At 44.3% G+C, this 15116-nt stretch overlaps 1 protein-coding gene across 1 annotated transcript; it reads left to right on the top strand.

The window, feature by feature from the left end:
• The first annotated feature begins 249 nt into the window (after positions 1–249).
• LOC135879479 (stromelysin-1-like) lies at positions 250–9091 on the top strand. Its single transcript, XM_065405476.1, has 10 exons — positions 250–363; positions 523–767; positions 1086–1234; positions 1328–1453; positions 2937–3098; positions 3953–4097; positions 5191–5324; positions 6133–6292; positions 8693–8796; positions 8988–9091. Exons 1-10 carry the CDS (start codon positions 256–258, stop codon positions 9089–9091), a joined length of 1437 nt encoding a protein of 478 aa, XP_065261548.1. The 5' UTR covers positions 250–255.
• Positions 9092–15116: the final 6025 nt, after the last annotated feature.

A 15116-nucleotide genomic window follows, 5' to 3' on the forward strand; every position in this document is an offset into this window, starting at 1 on the left:
ATCCTCTGACAATATTGCAAAATCAGGGGGTTTCAGACGAGGTCACCTGTAGTGTGTCATACTTCTGCTAAAAGTAGCATTGTGTATGTTTTGTGAAAAATCAGAGGATGTTATAAACTGTGAGTCATGTCACTGTTGACTTTACAGAGCACCCAAGTGATATATATACCGGGACACTGAAGAGACATGCACAGAAAAGATAGAGACTGAGAGATTTTGTTAAACTAGTGACAGGAAAAAGAAGTGATCTTGAAAATGAAGAGTCTTTCATTCCAGATCTTACTTTGTGTAGCATTTTCTTATGCTTTACCACTAGTTCCAGAAACAGAGAAGAAAAATGAAGAAGACATGCAATTTGCTGAGGTAATGACTGTAGACAGTATATATGCATAAAGCTGATAGGAAGAATTAGTCTTTTATCATATTAAGATCACAGCAATAACTATATATCTATTAAGATTATTCTATACATTTTAAAAGAAACATGAATGTCATAAAATGTGGGTATTTTTTTCCCGTCAGAAATATCTGGAAAAGTACTATAAACTTAAAACAGAGGCAGAACCTATCTTTAAAATGAAGAACAGCAAACCCATAACTGACAAAATCCAAGAAATGCAGAAATTCTTTGGGCTGAAAGTGACTGGGGAACTGGATTCCAATACTCTGAAGGTGATGAAGCAGCCCAGGTGTGGAATACCTGATGTCGGTCAGTTCAGCACCTTTCCACGGTCTCCTAGATGGACAAAAACAGATCTGAAATATAGGTAATATTTCAATGTGTTTCCTTGAGTGCCTCTGGGAATTACAGAGAGAATTAGTTTTATATGTTTATTATTATTTATTCTTATCATTATGGTAGCACCTAGGAGCCTGAATCAGGATCAAAGCCCTATTGTTGTAGGCACAAAACAAACACAGAGGTAGACATATATCGTGTATCAAGGAGCATATTGTCTAAAAAGACAAGACATACAAATAGTAATATACAGACAACAAGGAAGCAAAATGTTTAACTTTAAGTACATGTCCTGTTAGTTGCATTTTTAATTGCCTAAATTTATTTCCTTATTATGCATTTAAAGGATTTTGAACTATACACCAGACATGGAACCAGCTGATGTAGATGAAGCGATTGAGAAGGCTTGGAACGTCTGGAGCAGCGTGACCCCACTGAAATTCACCAGAGTTTATGAAGGCAACGCAGATATAATGATCTCCTTTGTGGCTGGATGTAAGAGAATCCCCATGTGTCAAGGATAAGTATTGATTCCTTTACTTACAGTTCTGATTAAGAAGAATCATACTTTTATGTATCCTTTTCTAGTTCATGGTGACTTCTTTTCCTTTGATGGACCGGGTGGAACTCTCGCTCATGCCTTTGCACCGGGCGAAGGTATTGGTGGAGATGCCCACTTTGATGAGGATGAATACTGGACAAAAGATTTGAAAGGTAGGTATCCCTTACTATTTCATTAGCATTCTCTGCTGTGCAGTATTTGATTTTAAGAGCTATTATCTCATTTTTACACTGGAAAGAGATGGGGACACAAAAGTAAGGCAGCTTAGTAATAACTACATATAAAGGGTCTGAACCTGCTGTACTTCTCAGCCGAATTCTCCTTGAAATCAGTGCTTCAGATTCTGAGCTCAGTGACACCCATGACAATCCATAGTAATTCCACTGAAGTCAATGCAATGACTACAACTATGGCTCCCGTGGAGTGACTGGAATTACCATGGATGTGGACTGGTTTGACTGAGTTAGACAATATGCATTACTAGTGTACGGCATAGAATTGTGCCCTCAGGGTGAGGCTCTTAGCAGTTGTAAAATACTGAACAAACAAAATAAAATAATAGAGTGATGATAACTTTTAATAACCTCGTGCAGGGAAAACAATGTGTGTTCAGTGGATGAGTGTATTTGTGGTGCATGTTGGGTGCTTCTGTCTAGTGTGCTTTATCGTGGGTTATATTATGGAATCACAAGCTATGGGGCTCAATGCAGGAATTATGGAGTGAAATTCCATGGCCTGTGTTATTCAGAAAGTCAGTCGAGACAATCATAATAGCCGCTCCTGGCCTCTGAATTCATCAATATTAACAAAACCTTGGTTATACGTAAGAAGGGATATTTCTGCAGTATGAACAGATGCTTTAATGTTGGCTGGCCTCATATTTGTTTCTTTGAAGGAAAAAAAATGTAATAACCTCTACATAGTCAAAAACTAATTCTTTTCACAGTCTTCTCAAGACTAAACATGCCCAGCTTTTTTTAACCCTTCCTCATGGGTCATGTTTTGTAAACCTGTTACCGTTTTGGTTTCTCTGCTCTGGATGCTTTCTGATTTGTCCACATCTTTCTTAAAGTGTGGCACCCATAACTGGACACATTACTCCAGCTGATGCCTCACAAGAAGCACAATTCCCTCTTGTGTCTTACATATGACACTCCTGTTAATACACCTTAGAATCATATTAGCGTTTTTTGCAACTACATCACATTGGTTGCTGATGTTCCGTTTGTGATCCACTATAACCCCAGGTGGTTCAGAGCCTGAGTCCCACTGTGACCTGGATCCAAGCCCTGTCATTTTGCAGGGTGGACACAGCTCAAGCTGCAGACCAGAGTCAGAAGGTGTGTGTAGTGCCATATGGATGCGCTAATACGGCTGTGAGGCCTGGGTCCAGCAATTGTGAGGTTTACAATGCAGTATGGATACTTAAGCATGGGCTTGGAAACATTGTGTTCACAATCCCAGGTCACACAGAGCCAGGTTTACAATGCAGTGTAGACATACCCAAATTTGTTTCCCTTTTTAAACTACTATGTTCACCCTTCTCCGCTCCTCTGGGACCTCACCCGTCCTTTCCTACTGTTTACGGGGACATTTATTTAATCTACATGCATTCTACGCTGTTTATATTTTTAGGATTCAACTTGTTCCTTGTTGCTGCTCATGAGTTTGGCCACTCACTGGGTCTTGGTCATTCAAATGTCCTTGGCTCCTTGATGTATCCAGCCTATCTGCAGACAGAGACCAGAAACTACAGGCTCCCTCAGGACGATGTTGATGGCATTCAGACCCTATATGGTAAGGAGGAAGCATCACTTTTTCTTTAAAGTCTCTCTCATACAGGTTACAAACAATCTGATGAGAATGTGTAACCAAGAGCCATACTGTGGCCTACCTGTGTGGGGTGTGAAGGGGGTAAGGCGCCTCCGCCCTTAGAGCAGTGTACAGGGGCTGGCTGTAATTGCAGTCCTTGCTCTTACCTTTACACGGGGACTGTGTTCCCTCTTGTGTCCTCTTGGGTGCTAATCATAGCCAAAGGGATGAGAAGCAGGTAAGGCCATGGCTCACTCTAACTCCATCTGCATGAGCCAGCTCAGCTGCCTCATTGTGAAGAGGAGCACGTAGTGCGGCCCCCTTCTTCGTGCATATTAGGCACACATACCCCGCCCCCCTGCAGAGGTGAGTGCTTCCTGGGCATCACTAATCCAAAAGGTTTAAATATGTTTCTGTATGAAACTTTGTGACAGTCTTGTGCCAGCTCCTAAGCAGATGTGAATTGGCACAGCTCCATTAATATCAAGGAGGAGTTCAGAGAGGCAGTGGCGAGGGCACTAGGCTAGGACTCCAGAAACCCAGGTTCAATTCCTTGCTCTGCCATAGAGCTTCTGTGTCACTAATCCTCTCAGTTCCCTCATCCGTAAAACGGGGATAATAGCATTGTCCTACCCCACAGGGGTGTTGTGTGGATAAATAAATTAAAGATTGTGAAGCGCTCAGAAAATATGGCAGTGGTGGCCATATAATTACCTAGATAGAATGGGAAAACACTGTTTCAAACCCACTGAGAATTTGGCCCAGTATTGCTGTTCTCCAAGCGCTATAATAGCAATACTAACTGACCTTCCAATTGTGCTTTTAACCTCTTCCCTAAGGACCCCCAACCTCTACTAAGCCACCAGCTTCCATACCACCCACAGAAACACCCACAGAAACATCAACCACAGGCATCTGTGACCCTCACATGACTTTTGATGCCATCACCACCCTCCGTGGGGAAATAATATTCTTTAAAGACAGGTAAATTATTTCTGTTTTGTCAACATCAAGTTTTGCTTAGATTACACTTGTAATGGCAATGCTTTGACAATTAGTTCAAGAGGGGGGATTTCCTTCCAAATGTATAGTCAACACAACCTCACAAATTTCTACTTGCCCATGTAACCTGGGCAAAGTAACTGGGCTTTCTGACAGGTGAGTAAATATTAGTATTTTAAATCATCCTTAGTCATCCTGTGCATGGTCTGTTACATTTCCATGGCAATTGTGCAATCAGAGCATTGTACTTTGGCCTGAAGCCATATCACATGAAGCATTGTTCTTGACAGACTGGTGTCAGGCTGCGGATGGCAGATCTAAAGGGAAAACTATGGAGCTATCGAAAGTGTTGTTGGTGATTCAGTAGGTGGCATTCTTAGCCTCCAGACAGCATTGAATCAAGGCTCCGGCTGCAGTGCTTGGCGACACTCTGCTGTTAGAGGCGCCATCTTTTCAATGAGATCTGATACTTAACCCTTTAACAGGTCATTTAAAGATCCCAATGCACTTCTTGCAAGATGGAATAAAAGTGGCATCCCCAGGGTTTTGGCCAAATACCAACTCAGGGAATGACATTCTGCCTGCATAAATACTTCGTGAAGCTTCAGTGGAAGAAATTATTCTTAAATGTCCCTCCTAAAAAGTGCAGTTTAGTGTTGCTGTGCATTGTCAAAGAGCTGATACATTGCACCGAAGAGATGGCTGCATTTACATGGTGGGCAAAAGGATTCCTCCTGACACAGCGTTACAGATAGGGTTCAGCTCTTCCCTGTGCCTTACTGGGGACCAAAGGAATGGGAGGGAAAGGGTGAGGTAAAAGGGCAGGGTGGAAGAACCACAGTGCAAAGAAATAGGACAGGATTTCTCTGTAGCGCTGAAGAGGGCACTAGGAAATGGGCATTGCATCTCCAAGGGGACATGATCTGTGGGTTGGGGGCATGTCCCACCACCTGCAACTAAGGAACAAATGTACAGCTCATGTAGTAGGAATTTTTATTACATTTCTCTGTTGACGATCTCATGAATTAATGATAAAATATGATTATATAAACAAGCAACTTGTCTTTTCAATCAGGTACATCTGGCGCAAGAGTCCTTATTTCCCAGGTATTGAGCATGATTTAATTTCTTTCTTCTGGCCAACCCTACCATCTGGATTTGAAGCTGCTTATGAAATTGACAAAAAGGATCAAGTGTTTCTTTTTAAAGGTATTTCTATTGAATTTCTAGACATTCTTCTTACATGTGGAAATGAAGAAGCAATTATTATTATTAATAATAACCACCACCACCTAGCACATAACTTTTCACTTCAAAGTGCAGTTTCACAGTCATTAACTAATTAAACCTCACAACAGTCCTGTGAAATAAGATATTGTGCCTATTTTATAACTGAGAGGAAAACTGAGAGTGAAGTTAAATGATGTGCTTAAGGCAGGTGAGAGGATCAGTTATATATCTGAGCTAAAGTGTTTAAAATGGAGTGCTTACATTTAGTCAGCTAAATTCGTATTTAGGCACCTAACTAAGTGGCCTGATTTCCAGAGGTGCTGAACAATCCCAGCTCCCATGGGGGGGAAATGTTTTTTTTAACTACTCTAATGAATTTATAAAGCAAAAAATCCAAGTGTCCTGAAACCTTAAACATCCCAGCTGCCTTGCAAGAAAGGGGGGAGGGATAGCTCAGTGGTTTGAGCATTGGCCTGCTAAACCCAGGGTTGTGAGTTCAATCCTTGAGGGGGCTATTTAGGGATCTGGGGCAAAAAAATTGGTCCTGCTAGTAAAGGCAGGGGACTGGACTTGATAACCTTTCCAAGGTCCCTTCCAGTTCTATGAGATAGGTATATCTCCATATATTAAAAAAAAAAGGAGTGTCTTCAAATTCAATGCTATCAATGGAATACACCCCTCAGGGAACAGAAAAGTTTCCTTGGGGAAGCTCCACAACTGTAATTAAATACTGCTTAAGCTCATCAGAAGTCCATATCGAGCTTTTCTATCTTGTTTTTCTTGACAGGCAACCAATACTGGGTTGTCAGTGGATACTCTGTACATCCAGGTTTTCCTAGGAACATCCACACCCTGGGCTTTCCAAGATATGTTAAGACAATTGATGCTGCTGTTTATGATGAGAATACAAAAAAAACGTACTTCTTTGTAGGTGACAAGTATTGGAGGTAAGATTAAATTCTCCCAGCAAATAATCCATGCAGCTTATTTAAAGCCTTATTAAGCCTTTACATTTGGAATTATGACAAATCTGTGGCTCCCTTGAGTAGGATTTCATGACTGGTATATTGCACACCCCATTATTAAGCTGAATTTCAATGACAACAAAGATAGAACTCAGATCTTCCTTTTCCTTAAAACACTCGAGTTAAAGAACATTTTCCATTCGCTGCTAGTACAGTAAAAGCTTTTTTATCGGGCATGTTGGGGGAATGGGGGGTGCCGGTAAGTGAAAAATTCCGGTTAACTAAGAGGGAAGGAGTTTGGGTGCGGGAGGGGATATGGGCAGCTCCCTACAAGCAGCAACCTGTCTCTGCTGTTCCTAGGGGGAGGCACAGCTGGCAGCTCCGTGCTCTGCCCCCGCCCTACCCCGAGCACTGGCTCTGCAGCTCCCATTGGCCGGGAACCACGGTCAATGGGAACTGCGGGGGTGGCACATGCGGGAGGAGGCAGCACACAGAGCCACCTAGCCGCGCCTCTACCTAGGAACAATAGGAACAGGTCGCTGCTTGCAGCAAGCCCCCCAAGGTGAGCGCACCCTGGATCCGTCACCCTGAACCCCTTCCCATGCCCCAACCCCCTACCCGGAGCCCCCTCCTGAACCCACACTCCCTCCCAGAGCCCATGCCCCTCCCCTCTCCCACATGACGAACCCCTCGTGGCTGTTCCTCCACCTAGGAGCAGCAGGGACATGTCTCCGCTTCCAGGGAACCATGCGGAGCCAGGTATGGAGCCTGCTGGCCCGTGCCAACTGGAGTATAAACTGGACTTCCGGTGCAGATTAGAAATGTCAGTTTATAGATCTTTCCGGCTGGTACAAGGCCAAATAACAGAGCTTTTACTGTAGTATGTTCCTATAGCATAGGTGAACATATCCAATTCTATCCAGCAGAAGGTAGGGTACACCAACACAATGGCCAGTTCATTATAGTATAATAGTGTAATTTGGACAGGGACTGGCTTTGTGTTACAGGTTTGTACAGAGCTTAGCACAGCCATTTAAATTTGTTTTCCTTGCCCTTCTCTCACTTGGGTCAATGGGAATAGACACGTCACTTTCACTTTTGTGTCTAGTTATTTTTGTTTTCTCGTTCTTGTGACCAATACTCTATTGCAGAGTTCCATCCCAGCACCTTTATTAGCACAGGCTGAGCCCCGGTGTCATTTCAAAGAACAGTTAATAGGAGTGCATCATAAATCCATCAGTAAAAATCTCAACTGCCCTTCCAGTCTCTGTCCTTAGTCCAAGTTTAAGGTACCCCCCTCCTTTTCAGCATTGGCTGATTCTTGTGTGTGATGCAGGCCTGTAGGGACCCCATGTTTTGGCAGCTCCCTGTGCCCATCTCCTGGCCCTGACTTAGTTCTCTATTTGTGCCTGCGGTGTCCCTGCAGCTCATGCCTACCATGAGCTGCCTCCCCCAAGTGGTATGCCCCGCCTCCAGTGGTAGGAGAGCTGGTAGTGTAACCCACACACCTCCTGGGTGTGGTGTTCTGTCACATCAAGTAGCACTGACACCACTTAGAGAGAGATTAATGAGTTTGCTCTATGGCCTTAGCTAATGGCCATATGGCTTTCAGCTCATGTAGTAGAGGCTCATGCATTTAGCTCCAGAGGTCCCAGGTTTGATTCTGATGACTGGGGCCTGTTGGTGTTACAGTAGCAGGTAGGATTTCCTATCAGCTGTATAGCCACCAATAGCTGTGTGAGGGTGGAAAGACCAGATCCTCCTCTTATTTCAACCCCTACCTGATCAGGGCTGGGGCAAGGCTGGCCTTTACAGCACTGCTGCTGTCCTGTGCAGTGGGGAACTTTACTCAATCATTTTCTAAAATTAAATTAAGAAAATATTTCTACAAATGGACAGGTTTTGTAACCACTCCTCCTCACAAAAAAACACACCCCTGTTTCTTCTTGGGTGAGACTATCACATAACTAAGTGCTCACCAAGGCCCCATCCTGCAAAGTCTTATGCGTATGCTTAGCTTCACTCAGGTGACTAGTCCCATTGACAACTCATAAGCACAAAGCAAGTCAGGTACAGAAATGTCTTTGGAGGATGAGGGCCGAGATGTCAAGGTTGCACACCTGGGCCCCACACCACTCCTCCTACAGCTATCAAGTAGGAAAAACAAACTATTTAGTCAGAATAGCTATGGACAACTATGCATAGATTAGTAAAGGTGAAAGTATTCATATAGTAAGGATTTATACAATTCAATGAGTTTACAGTAGCTCATGGTTAGTGAGTTTTAGCTAAGGGCAGGACTTACTTGTTGTAAAGGTCAGTTGGAGTCAATATTAAATATCCCATGCTTATGTATTATTTTCATTTCATTTCTTCATTCAGTTATGATGAAGTCACCGAATCCATGGAAAAGGGTTATCCAAGACGCATATCAGTTGACTTTCCAAGAATTGGCAATAAGGTTGATGCTGCTTTTCAGGAAAAAGGTAAATAGAAAAAAATACTTTGATAGTTGAATATACTGGAAAATGTGCATTTCCATAGATTCAAGAATCATTACAGACATTAGTAAGGGTGTTTCTTTATGTGTACACATTTTAATTTGCAGCATTGTTTGTGGAAAGGGAATGAATATACATTTGTACAAAGTAATTATTCATTTTGTTTTTATTTCTAGGAAATTTCTATTTTTTCCATGGATCAAAGCAGTATGAGATAGACACCAAGTCCAAGAAAGTTATTCGTGAAATGCAGAGCAATAGTTGGTTTGACTGCAAATAAGAGCAGACACACAAGGTGATGGTGCAAAAGAAACAGAACCCAATTTTGTATGCACTAGAGATGGCTTTTCATCAATTTTTTGTTTCTAATCAGTGTTATTTATCTTTTACTTTATGTCTGAGTCACATAAGAGCTGTGATCCCTGACAAATATTATTTTAAATAACAGAGAAATGTTAAATGTAATATATGGTTTTAACTTATCTTCGTATTGTATTTAGGCTATTTATTAATCTGTCACTCAGCAATAAAGCTATTTTATGTTTGTGTATATAACAGTCTTGGGTTCTTTTGGTCCAGACTCCTGGTCTTTCTGGTCAGCAGCACTAGAGAAGGGACCAGTGAATTTAATTTAATTGCCCTGCAGGCTGAACTCCCAGCTCAGCCTTTCAGACAATATGATGACTTTAAGAGACTGCACTAGCTGTAGAGGAGAGGCAAAGCGGGAGGCAGAAGTAAGTGGACAGCTCCAGGGTAGAAGCAAGGGGAAAGACATTAGAAGAAGAAGAAGAAGATAGAAGCACAGCACTAGACGTTCACTCCCTGCTTCATAAGAGTTGATAGTTCTAAGACAGCTATGACCATCTAGGACCTTGACAGTCAGCGTTATGCTGGACACTGTGATCATGTGGAAGTTCACTGTGCTCTGGTATGTTTACTCCTAAAGCACATCTCGACTATGTGAGCTATTTTGCACAGGGCCTATGACACGCAGTTGAGTAGTTCTGATTCCATCCAGTAGAGGGCAGTCACACCCCCTATTCATTACAATATTATTCTAAAAAACTGATCCTATCATCACGCACTACCTGAACTGTTATAATTTCTTTGTGTCTTTTGTAATGAAGTAGAAGGGACTGACATAACCCTAGATAAAGGTATTGCGAAAGATGGGGGTGTAGGATGGCAAAAGTGGGAGATTTGGTGGCTCAGGGGAGTGACAATGGGATATATCCTTCAGGCCTCTAATCTGAATGCAGCTCAGGTCAGTCTGAGCTATGAGGGAAAACTGAAAAAATTGGGTTTATTTAGCCTGGAAAAGAAAAGACTGAGAGGGGACAGTTTTCTAGTACATAAAAGGTTGTCACAAGGAGGAGGGACATAAATTGTTCTCGTTAACCTCTGTGGATAGGATAAGAAGCAATGGTCTTAAATTAGAGCAAGGGCAGTTTAGATTGGACATTAGGACAAACTTCCTAACTGTCAGGTTAGTTAGGCACTGGAATAAATTGCCTAGGGAGGCTGCGGAATCTCCGTCATTGGAGATTTTTAAGAACAGGTTGGACAAACACCTGTCAGGGATTGTCTAGATAATACTTAGTCCTGCTGTGAGTGCAGGGGACTGGACTAGATGACCTCTCGAGGTCCCTTCCAGTCCTATGATTCTAGAATTCTATTGTTGGTGACTGGAACTGAATATAGCTATGTTAGCACCAGGTGGAAATTGTTCAGAGATAGAGCACTGAGCACTTACCCAAATCAGGTGATGTCTTAAATTGAGTACCCAAAATCCAAGGCACCCACAATCACCAGTCACATTTGAAAATCTTGTCTATGTAGTGTGCATCCAACCCTGCTCTCACTGATGACAAAAGTCATGTGCAAACCTAATGACTGCATTCAGAGTAGTATCAGGCCCTGAATAAACACACACTGTGAGAATGTGTGGGGGGCGTGTGCTATAGACCACCCAATCAGAAGGATGATGTAGATGAGGCTTTCTTCAGACAACTAACTGAAGTTTCCAGATCACAGGCCCTGGTACTAATGGGGGACTTCAATCACCCTGACATCTGCTGGGAGCGCAATACAGCAATGCACAGACAATCCAGGAAGTTTTTGGACAGTGTTGAGGACAACTTCCTGGGCAACTACTGGAGGAACCGACTAGGGCCATGCTCCTCTTGACCTGCTGCTAAAAAAAAAAAAGGGGAAGAATTGGTAGGGGAAGTAGAAGTGGCTGGTAGCGGTGACCATGAGATGGTCAGGATCCTCACAAAAGGAAGAAAGGAGAGTAGCAAAATATGGACCCTGGAATTCAGAAAATCAGACTTTGACTCCCTTAGGGAAGTGATGGGCAGGTTCCCCTGGAAAGATAATATGAGGGGGCAAGGAGTCCAGGAGAGCTGGCTGTATTTTAAAGAAACCTTATTGTGGGCGCAGGAACAAACCATCCCGAAGTGCAGAAAGAACAGCAAGTATGGCAGGCAACCAGTTTGGCTTAACAGTGAAATCTTCGGTGAGCTTAAACTCAAAAAGGAAGCTTACAAGAAGTGGAAATTTGGACAGATGATTAGGAAGGAGTATAAAAATATTGCTAGAGCATGCAGGGATGTATTCAGGAAGGCCAAGGCACAACTGGAGTTGCAGCTAGCAAAGGATGTGAAGGGTAACAAGAAGGGTTTCTACAGGTATGTTAGCAACAAGAAGGTCAGGGAAAGTGTGAGACCCTTAGTGAATGGGGGAGGCAACATAGTGACAGATGACGTGGAAAAAGCTGAAGTACTCAATGCTTTTTTTGCCTCGGTCTTCACAGACAAGGTCAGCTCCCAGACTGCTGCACTGGGGGCAACACAGTATGGGGAGGAGGTGAGCAGCCCTCAGTGGTGAAAGAACAGGTTAAGGACTATTTAGAAAAGCTGGACGTGCACATGTCCATGGGTTCAGATCTAATGCATCCAAGGGTGCTGAGGGAGTTGGCTGATGTGATTGCAGAGCCATTGGCCATTATCTCTGAAAAATCGTGGCAATATGGGGCAGGGCCGGTGCTACCATTAAGGCGAATTAGGTGGTTGCCTAGGGTGCCAAGATTTGGGGGCGCCAAAAAGCGGTGCTCCCAATTTCCCCCCGCGGCAGCTCCCCACCCCACTGGCCTGGGGAGCCGTGCGGCAGCTCCCCACCCCAGCTCAGCCTCTGCTCCGCCTCCTCCCTGAGCACGCCGCCCCCGCTCTAATTCTCCTCCCCTCCCAGGCTTGCGGTGCCAAACAGCTGATTGGCGCCGCAAGCCTGGGAGGTGGGAGAAGTGGAGCAGCAATGGTGTGCTTGGGGAGGGGGCATAGCAGAGGGTAGCTGGGGTGGGGAGCTGCTGCACGGCTCCCCGGGCCAGGGGTGTGGGGAGCTGCCACGGGGGGAGGGGTGCCTCAGGGTATGTGGGGGAGCTGCAGAACAGTCAGCCTCACTTCAGTCCCCAGCAAAATCATGGAGCAGGTCCTCAAGAAATCCATTTTGAAGCACTTGGAGGAGAGGAAGGTGATCAGGAACAGTCAACATGGATTCACCAAGGGCAAGTCATGCCTGACCAACCTGATTGCCTTCTATGATGAGATAACTGGCTCTGTGGATGGGGAAAGTGGTGGATGTGATAAATCTTGACTTTAACAAAGTTTTTGAAACGATCTCCCACAGTATTCTTGCCAGCAAGTTACAAAAATATGGATTGGATGAATGGACTATAAGGTGGATAGAAAGCTGGCTAGATTGTCGGGCTCAATGTGTAGTGATCAACAGTTCGATGTCTAGTTGGCAGCCGGTATGAAGCGGAGTGCCCCAGGGGTTGGTCCTGGGGCCGGTTTTGTTCAACATCTTTATCAATGATCTGGATGATGGGATTACTTGAACCCTCAGCAAGTTCTCAGATGACAATAAGCTGGGGGGAGAGGTAGATATGCTGGAGAGTAGGGATAGGGTCCAGAGTGACCTAGACAAATTGGAGGATTAGGCTAAAAGAAATCTGATGAGGTTCAACAAGGACAAGTGCAGAGTCCTGCACTTAGGAAGGAAGAATCCCATGCACCGCTACAGGCTGGGGACCGACTGGCTAAGCAGCAGTTTGCAGAAAAGGACCAGGGAATTACAGTGGACAAGAAGCTGTATATGAATCAGCAGTGTGCCCTCGTTGCCAAGAAGGTCAATGGCATATTGGGCTGCATTAGTAGGAGCATTGCCAGCAGATTGAGGGAAGTGATTATTCCCCTCTATTTGGCACTGGTGAGGCCACACCTGGAGTATTGCATCCAGTTTTGGCCCCCTCACTACAGAAGGGATGTGGACAAATTGGAGAAAGTCCAGCGGAGGGCAACGGAAATGATCAGGGGGTTGGGGCACATGACTTATGAGGAGAGGCTGAGGGAATTGGGCTTGTTTAGTCTTCAGAAGAGAAGAGTGAGGGGGGATTTGATAGCAGCCTTCAGCTACCTGAAGGGGGGTTCCAAAGAGGATGGAGCTCGTCTGTTCTCAGTGGTGGCAGATGGCAGAACAAGAAGCAATTGTCTCAAGTTGCAGAACAAGAAACAATTGTCTCAAGTTTCTAGGTTGGAAATTAGGAAACACTATTTCACTAGGAGGGTGGTGAAGTACTGGAATGGGTTACCTAGGGAGGTGGTGGAATCTCCATCCTTAGAGGTTTTTAAGGCCCTGCTTGACAAAGCCTTGGCTGGGATGATTTAGTTGGGGTTGGTCCTGCTTTGAGCAGGAGATTGGACAAGATGACCTCCTGAGATCTCTTCCAACCTTAATCTTCTACGATTCTATGATTCTATGAATGTATCTCATTGCTTATTACTGTAACAAATGCATATACACAGTCGATATTTTCCATAAACAATAAGATCATTGTTCAGTCTAGTCCAGTATGCAGCAGTGGCCAGTCTGAGTTGCTTCATAGGAAAGAGAAACAAAAGTTATAATGCTCCTCGCAGGCAATTTTCAGAGGAGGTGCCATGTGGACATACCTGCTGGAGAAAAGAATGCTCTCGCGTGGCCTGAATAGGAGATGAATTTTCAGAGGATTTGGAAATTCAGCTCCATCATTGCCCGGCCTGGCAGGGTTTAGTCCCTTCTCTAGATAGACACACATACATGGAGATTTTCAAATGAATCAAGTCTGACCTGGAAGTGATTCCTGCATGAAGGGATGTTAGTGGATCCAGCATCCTTAATGTCGTAGAGGAAATTATGGCAGATTAGGCTTCTGGGAAGAACACACACTCTAGGCTGGAAAGGAAGGGAGATCCATCAGGAGCCACAAAAAAGGCACGAGCAAGACAGCAAGCCCTGCCATTAAACAAAGACTATCTCATTCATATGAGCTGTCATTATGCAGCTGTCAGAAGAGGGGTACATGCCTCTCCCTCTGCAGCTGGCATTCTCAGCAACATAATACATACATATGGCTCCATATTTACACATACTAGCCTCAGGGCTTGGCAGTAAACTACGCAGACAGGCGGGAGATGTAAACATCTCTCTGTTAGACGCCACTCATCAGGGGCACAGCCAGAGCTGCAGTTTTACAGCTCAAAAGTTCCTCGTGTGTGGGTCCTCACTCTTGTACTTTAGCCTGTGGCTCCCACACTGCTGCCAGAGTACACTGTGGCCAGAACAGGGCTGGGTGTGTGAAGCATTTTCAGAACAAACCGTACTCATTACCTCACAGGCAAGCCGTGTGAGACCCCCACTCTTATCTTCTGCCTTTCAGGTTGCAATTTAAAGTAGCATTTACATATGCTGATTGGCAACTTGCATGCATGGACACAGTTGAAAAGGGCCAAATTTTGAGACTTCTACTCAGCATTGTGCCCATGGGAGGATGAAGTCTTCTTCTGGTGCTGTTACTAGGGGTTCTGGCCAAGGGAATGCTGCTGGTGGGGGTATCGACCCTGGCATAGCAAGGGCCAGACAATGGTATGAGACATTCCTGAGAAAGAGGCTTTGAGACAGGAGAGTGTAGCAATCAGCAAGTCAAATCTCTGTGGAAGAACAAGAGATTCTCATTATGGAGGTCACTTCTAGGTTCGATCGCTTCATGGGCAAGGCCTCAAAAAACATCTCTGTGGCTAGGAAAGTTTCTATATGGGATGATATACTAAGAAAAGTGAATGATTTTAGTGGGTGATGGACAGCACCAAGAAATGGGGGGAAAAGAGGGAACAGAATAAGAGGGCAAAAGTTAGCAACAGGGCACATTTGACAATATTGCTGAGTCCTGCCAATCGAAGTACCACAACAACCTCACTAAAACCTTCCCA

The sequence above is a fragment of the Emys orbicularis genome, chromosome 1 (genome assembly GCF_028017835.1).
Source record: "Emys orbicularis isolate rEmyOrb1 chromosome 1, rEmyOrb1.hap1, whole genome shotgun sequence".
Lineage (NCBI taxonomy): Eukaryota > Metazoa > Chordata > Testudines > Emydidae > Emys > Emys orbicularis.

Bases quoted from the DNA above. Each gene is read 5' to 3' on its own strand.
- LOC135879479 (XM_065405476.1), top strand. From the start codon at position 256: ATGAAGAGTCTTTCATTCCAGATCTTACTTTGTGTAGCATTTTCTTAT. The intron at 4,098-5,190 runs GTAAATTATTTC...CTTTTCAATCAG, and splicing joins ATAATATTCTTTAAAGACAG to GTACATCTGGCGCAAGAGTC. The intron at 8,797-8,987 runs GTAAATAGAAAA...TTTTATTTCTAG, and splicing joins TGCTGCTTTTCAGGAAAAAG to GAAATTTCTATTTTTTCCAT.